Genomic DNA, 7,624 nt, shown 5'->3' on the forward strand with positions numbered 1-7,624 from the left:
TGGCACCATGTGAGGGTTCCACTGTGGCACCATGTGAGGGTTCCACTGTGGCACCATGTGAGGGTTCCACTGTGGCACCATGTGAGGGTTCCACTGTGGCACCATGTGAGGGTTCCACTGTGGCACCATGTGAGGGTTCCACTGTGGCACCATGTGAGGGTTCCACTGTGGCACCATGTGAGGGTTCCACTGTGGCACTTTCCACTGTGGCACTATGTGAGGGTTCCACTGTGGCACCATGTGAGGGTTCCACTGTGGCACCATGTGAGGGTTCCACTGTGGCACCATGTGAGGGTTCCACTGTGGCACCATGTGAGGGTTCCACTGTGGCACCATGTGAGGGTTCCACTGTGGCACCATGTGAGGGTTCCACTGTGGCACCATGTGAGGGTTCCACTGTGGCACCATGTGAGGGTTCCACTGTGGCACCATGTGAGGGTTCCACTGTGGCACCATGTGAGGGTTCCACTGTGGCACCATGTGAGGGTTCCACTGTGGCACCATGTGAGGGTTCCACTGTGGCACCATGTGAGGGTTCCACTGTGGCACCATGTGAGGGTTCCACTGTGGCACCATGTGAGGGTTCCACTGTGGCACCATGTGAGGGTTCCACTGTGGCACCATGTGAGGGTTCCACTGTGGCACCATGTGAGGGTTCCACTGTGGCACCATGTGAGGGTTCCACTGTGGCACCATGTGAGGGTTCCACTGTGGCACCATGTGAGGGTTCCACTGTGGCACCATGTGAGGGTTCCACTGTGGCACCATGTGAGGGTTCCACTGTGGCACCATGTGAGGGTTCCACTGTGGCACCTTGTGAGGGTTCCACTGTGGCACTATGTGAGGGTTCCACTGTGGCACTATGTGAGGGTTCCACTGTGGCACTTTCCACTGTGACACTATGTGAGGGTTCCACTGTGGCAATTTCCACTGTGGCACTATGTGAGGGTTCCACTGTGGCAATTTCCACTGTGGCACTTTGTGAGGGTTCCACTGTGGCAATTTCCACTGTGGCATTATGTGAGGGTTCCACTGTGGCACCTTGTGAGGGTTCCACTGTGGCACCTTGTGAGGGTTCCACTGTGGCACCTTGTGAGGGTTCCACTGTGGCACCATGTGAGGGTTCCACTGTGGCACTATGTGAGGGTTCCACTGTGGCACCTTGTGAGGGTTCCACTGTGGCACTATGTGAGGGTTACACTGTGGCACTTTCCACTGTGGCACTATGTGAGGGTTCCACTGTGGCAATTTCCACTGTGGCACTATGTGAGGGTTCCACTGTGGCACCTTGTGAGGGTTCCACTGTGGCACCTTGTGAGGGTTCCACCGTGGCACCATGTGAGGGTTCCACCGTGGCACCATGTGAGGGTTCCACCGTGGCACCATGTGAGGGTTCCACCGTGGCACCTTGTGAGGGTTCCACCGTGGCACCTTGTGAGGGTTCCACTGTGGCACCATGTGAGGGTTCCACTGTGGCACTTTGTGAGGGTTCCACTGTGGCACCTTGTGAGGGTTCCACTGTGGCACCTTGTGAGGGTTCCACCGTGGCACCATGTGAGGGTTCCACCGTGGCACCTTGTGAGGGTTCCACCGTGGCACCATGTGAGGGTTCCACCGTGGCACCATGTGAGGGTTCCACCGTGGCACCATGTGAGGGTTCCACCGTGGCACCATGTGAGGGTTCCACCGTGGCACTATGTGAGGGTTCCACCGTGGCAATTTCCACTGTGGCACTTTGTGAGGGTTCCACTGTGGCACTTTGTGAGGGTTCCACTGTGGCACCTTGTGAGGGTTCCACCGTGGCACCATGTGAGGGTTCCACCGTGGCACCTTGTGAGGGTTCCACCGTGGCACCTTGTGAGGGTTCCACCGTGGCACCTTGTGAGGGTTCCACCGTGGCACCTTGTGAGGGTTCCACCGTGGCACCTTGTGAGGGTTCCACCGTGGCACCATGTGAGGGTTCCACCGTGGCACCATGTGAGGGTTCCACCGTGGCACCATGTGAGGGTTCCACCGTGGCACCATGTGAGGGTTCCACCGTGGCACCATGTGAGGGTTCCACCGTGGCACCATGTGAGGGTTCCACCGTGGCACCATGTGAGGGTTCCACCGTGGCACCTTGTGAGGGTTCCACCGTGGCACCATGTGAGGGTTCCACCGTGGCACCATGTGAGGTTTCCACCGTGGCACCATGTGAGGGTTCCACCGTGGCACCATGTGAGGGTTCCACCGTGGCACTATGTGAGGGTTCCACCGTGGCAATTTCCACTGTGGCACTTTGTGAGGGTTCCACTGTGGCACTTTGTGAGGGTTCCACTGTGGCACTTTGTGAGGGTTCCACTGTGGCACCTTGTGAGGGTTCCACCGTGGCACCATGTGAGGGTTCCACCGTGGCACCTTGTGAGGGTTCCACCGTGGCACCTTGTGAGGGTTCCACCGTGGCACCTTGTGAGGGTTCCACCGTGGCACCATGTGAGGGTTCCACCGTGGCACCATGTGAGGGTTCCACCGTGGCACCATGTGAGGGTTCCACCGTGGCACCATGTGAGGGTTCCACCGTGGCACCATGTGAGGGTTCCACCGTGGCACCATGTGAGGGTTCCACCGTGGCACCATGTGAGGGTTCCACCGTGGCACCATGTGAGGGTTCTACCGTGGCACTATGTGAGGGTTCCACTGTGGCACCTTGTGAGGGTTCCACTGTGGCACCATGTGAGGGTTCCACTGTGGCACTATGTGAGGGTTCCACTGTGGCACCTTGTGAGGGTTCCACCGTGGCACTATGTGAGGGTTCCACCGTGGCACTATGTGAGGGTTCCACCGTGGCACTATGTGAGGGTTCCACCGTGGCACCTTGTGAGGGTTCCACTGTGGCACTATGTGAGGGTTCCACTGTGGCACTATGTGAGGGTTCCACTGTGGCACTATGTGAGGGTTCCACCGTGGCACCATGTGAGGGTTCCACTGTGGCACTATGTGAGGGTTCCACTGTGGCACCTTGTGAGGGTTCCACTGTGGCACTATGTGAGGGTTCCACTGTGGCACCTTGTGAGGGTTCCACTGTGGCACTATGTGAGGGTTCCACTGTGGCACCATGTGAGGGTTCCACCGTGGCACCATGTGAGGGTTCCACTGTGGCACTATGTGAGGGTTCCACTGTGGCACTATGTGAGGGTTCCACTGTGGCACCATGTGAGGGTTCCACTGTGGCACTATGTGAGGGTTCCACTGTGGCACCATGTGAGGGTTCCACTGTGGCACTATGTGAGGGTTCCACTGTGGCACCTTGTGAGGGTTCCACTGTGGCACTATGTGAGGGTTCCACTGTGGCACCATGTGAGGGTTCCACCGTGGCACCATGTGAGGGTTCCACTGTGGCACTATGTGAGGGTTCCACTGTGGCACCTTGTGAGGGTTCCACCGTGGCACTATGTGAGGGTTCCACTGTGGCACCATGTGAGGGTTCCACTGTGGCACTATGTGAGGGTTCCACTGTGGCACCATGTGAGGGTTCCACCGTGGCACCATGTGAGGGTTCCACCGTGGCACCATGTGAGGGTTCCACCGTGGCACCTTGTGAGGGTTCCACCGTGGCACCATGTGAGGGTTCCACCGTGGCACCATGTGAGGGTTCTACCGTGGCACTATGTGAGGGTTCCACTGTGGCACCTTGTGAGGGTTCCACTGTGGCACCATGTGAGGGTTCCACTTTGGCACTATGTGAGGGTTCCACTGTGGCACCTTGTGAGGGTTCCACCGTGGCACTATGTGAGGGTTCCACAGTGGCACTATGTGAGGGTTCCACTGTGGCACTATGTGAGGGTTCCACCGTGGCACTATGTGAGGGTTCCACCGTGGCACCTTGTGAGGGTTCCACTGTGGCACTATGTGAGGGTTCCACTGTGGCACTATGTGAGGGTTCCACCGTGGCACTATGTGAGGGTTCCACTGTGGCACTATGTGAGGGTTCCACCGTGGCACCATGTGAGGGTTCCACTGTGGCACTATGTGAGGGTTCCACTGTGGCACCTTGTGAGGGTTCCACTGTGGCACTATGTGAGGGTTCCACTGTGGCACCTTGTGAGGGTTCCACTGTGGCACTATGTGAGGGTTCCACTGTGGCACCATGTGAGGGTTCCACCGTGGCACTATGTGAGGGTTCCACTGTGGCACCTTGTGAGGGTTCCACTGTGGCACTATGTGAGGGTTCCACTGTGGCACCATGTGAGGGTTCCACTGTGGCACTATGTGAGGGTTCCACTGTGGCACCATGTGAGGGTTCCACTGTGGCACTATGTGAGGGTTCCACTGTGGCACCTTGTGAGGGTTCCACTGTGGCTGGCTTTTCTGTGCCAGTTTGACATTAACCGTGCACAGAGAAGACAGGCTGCACAGAGTGTGTGGTTATAGTTTCTGTCTAAAGAGTGACATGTGGCACTTCCCTCTCTGTAAGCCTCGTGCGCAGGTCAGGAGAACCGGATACTTGTTGGGACGACCCATCGAAGGATTGATTCACACACAGGCTGCTTTCCATTAATGTGCTGGCAGCTGTACGTGTCGTCCTGCCTGAGTCGCCTCCTTCTCTCTAACATTTACTGATGACCAGGTTGGACCTTGTTGGTATCACTTTGAACACAAGTGTGACACAGCAGCAGGTTCAGGTGGCTTCAGATCAGCTGTTCAGAGGAGTCTGACGGATCATGTTAATAAATGACCTCCCTCATGGTTTTATCTCCCATAATCAGCTGCTTTTTCTCAGCGGCTGAGCCAAATGAAAGAGAGGAAACTGTTAGGAAGCCTTTCAGCTGCAGCTCTGCTCTCTGATCGCAGATCAATACTTTCAGCTGCTCCCGTCCACCAGTGTACCACAGTGCTGTGTTTGTTAGCTCAATGGGAGTTTAAAGGACAAAATGACTTGTTGTAATGAGACAGCTGAAACACTGGAACTGCAGACTAACAGCAGGGATGCAGACGGTGAATAAAACTTCTATCAGTGGAACATTGACTGTTTAATAAGCGTCAGCATGTATAGAGGTGACATTTTCAGCCTATTCCAATCACCACCACTATGTCTCACGCATTAGATTAGATCAGGGATGTCAAACTCCGGTCCTCGAGGGCGCTGTCCTGCAGCTTTTAGACGCTTCCCTGCTTCAACACACCTGATTCAGATCAATGCATCATTTGTTGGTTTGTGCAGAATTCAACAATCTTTTGAAGAGATCCATTTCATCTGGATCTGGTGTGTTGCAGCAGGGGAACATCTAAAAGCGTGCAGGACAGCGGGAGTTAGTCATCCCTGCATTAGATCCATCTTCACTGTCATTGCACACATCACAGGGACATATATGCCCCCAGCTTTCTGACACGTGTGAAAACTGGCTCTATGACGACTTCAGCGATAAAACTCACTTAATTTACTGCCAAGCCTTGTGTGGATGACAAACATCATGTGCACGTGGTGTCTCTCTGTCACATTCAGGTGTCTGAATGAAGCCTGAGGGACATGAATGTTAATGTGACCAATGTCTGCTGCTTTAAGATTAATTCATGGTACATATTTTGTGTGAAAAAGGTTTAATTTGCACCGTTTTTACCAATGGAAGAGCAAACTAATGAATCTAACAAGAGAAGAGCAACTAAGTGACCTCACAAAGTGTGTCACTGTTTGCATGCTGGTTGTTACTGCTGATGGCAGCTGATATCCAAACAGAAAAATCCTTTTACTGAAAGTGTTTGGAAGGTGACGTGAGATCCTCTGTCACTGCACACCATAGACTGAGAGCGACACTTTGAGGCGACCCTACCTCCTGCGCTGCTCTTCACATCATGTGACACAACTTTCAGACCCCTCATTGGCTTACAGGTAGAAATACTGGGCAGCTCGAGAGCCTTACCTTAAACACATGAAATAAATGTAATTCAGCAGAACAAGGGGGGGCTGCAGTGGTGAAGCCCCCGTTAACAGAACACAGACAGTTTAGATCCCTCTCAAATGCTCCAAATGACTTTTGAAACAAAGGCTGGGTGTGACAGACCTCTGCAAATGTTCCCCTATGAAACAACTTTTTCCTAAAAGTTCCCAGCAGCCTTCACAGCAGAAGTCTATGGAATGTTTAAGCCTCTGTCCAAGTGGACAGTTTTTCTTTCAGTGGATGTGGTACCCACACATTCTGTCTCATCTCTTTTAGGTCAAATACAAGGAAGTGGTGTACTGATCTGATATAAAGCTGATTTGGAAAGGTGAAGGGTGTCTCTGAACCTATACAGTCCAGTACAGGTGATCAACACTTTGAGGTGAAGCAAACCGGACATCCTACCTTCCACACTGTCAGAGCAGTAGGTGCCGATCCCAGTGTCCCCGCTGTCAGACACGGTGCTGTGTCTGCGTCCATCACGGATGCTGCTGATGGGACCGGGGGGGCTGCTGTGCCAGGCTGACTCATGTCCAGGGACCCATCCTGGGGAGCCACCTCTGGGGCCTACAGACAAATCACAAGGCCATCTGTTATACTAAAAAACTTGGATAGCAGGTTACCCAGAGAGGCCGAGAACAGAACTTACTTCCCGGACAGTTTATATGTGCTACTTTCTGTCGGTGTTGGGCCCAAGAATGTCCCTAAACTCTGTGAATAGGTCCAGAACACTTTATTTTAAAGGTCGTCAGTCTGATCGGTTCATCAGCTGTACATACCAGCCTTGTGTGTTAGTTAGCCTGTGTGGCATCAGCAGGCAGACGGCAGAGACTGACCGCCGTGCAGCTGCAGCTGTTAGCCGCTGCGGTGCAGCTGTTAGCCGCTGCGGTGCAGCCGCGCCGGGCCCTGAACGCACCTCAGCCTCTCACCTGCTTTATTAGACTCACTGCCGTCCTCAAAGTCACTCATGCGCCACATTCTGTCTGATCATGAGCTGTAGGAGAACCGCAGTCCGGTCGGAAGACAAAGGATGAGAACCGGGCTCAGCGAGGACTCCGGTTCTGGGTCAGTCATGGCGCTCTGCTCCAGAAGCCAGGTTTCACACAGCTGTTCGATGCCCTCCTGTGTTAACATTAGTGTGGACGCTCAGCGATGAACCCCCTGTCGTGCACGCAGTCAGCAAACGCCTCCTCATCAGCGCCGCTCATTCCGTGCGTCGCATCACCGGATGTATCAGCGTCGTGTTCCGGTTGGGACGCGGTTCTGTTCCGATCCCGGCGCCACTTCATGTTTGCGGGACTGTTCCAGCCGCTGTAAAATAACAAAGTCCTGTGTTCTCTTGTAACTTACGTGACCCACTATTTCCCATGTTTTACACAGACTCTGAACACCAGAGGAGAATAATCCTGAAAGTGGCAGCAGCACAGGGGACGGGATGCACGTTCAGTTCACTGTCAGAAGTTAGGGAGGTATTAGAAAAGCGGAGAAAAGCCAGGCACCTCCTGCTTTATCCGCCGCCAACAGCAAGTACACTCGTTACTGCTGTTACAGTCATGTCTCCCACCCTGATTCAGACTCCTGTCACTGTGAGCACTGACAAAAAGAAGGATTTCTTCCTCTAAATCCTCACACCAACCGGCCCTGCTCTACACTATAAGAACTGAGTGAGGCCAGAAGGTGGCAGTAGTTGAACTCTACGCAGGGTGCCG

The 7,624-nt window shown here is 54.2% G+C and overlaps 1 protein-coding gene across 3 annotated transcripts in view; it reads right to left on the minus strand.

Annotated features, from left to right (window-relative positions):
* The window catches only part of cep85l (centrosomal protein 85, like), a 26,672-nt gene extending 19,189 nt beyond the window's left edge, over positions 1-7,483 (minus strand). For 2 of the 3 annotated variants that reach the window (XM_072362852.1, XM_072362851.1), the window contains exons 1-2: positions 6,845-7,482; positions 6,321-6,482 (exon numbers count right to left, since the gene is read on the minus strand). In XM_072362852.1, the coding sequence (XP_072218953.1) occupies positions 6,321-6,482; positions 6,845-6,893 (211 nt within the window). In that variant the 5' untranslated portion in view covers positions 6,894-7,482. Of the gene's footprint in view, positions 1-6,320; positions 6,483-6,844 lie in introns of all 3 variants that reach the window. The other variant, XM_072362853.1, reaches the window with a different exon arrangement.
* Positions 7,484-7,624: the final 141 nt, after the last annotated feature.

Source organism: Leuresthes tenuis, unplaced genomic scaffold (genome assembly GCF_036924035.1).
Source record: "Leuresthes tenuis unplaced genomic scaffold, fLeuTen1.0.hap1 SCAF_13, whole genome shotgun sequence".
NCBI classification, from domain to species: domain Eukaryota; kingdom Metazoa; phylum Chordata; class Actinopteri; order Atheriniformes; family Atherinopsidae; genus Leuresthes; species Leuresthes tenuis.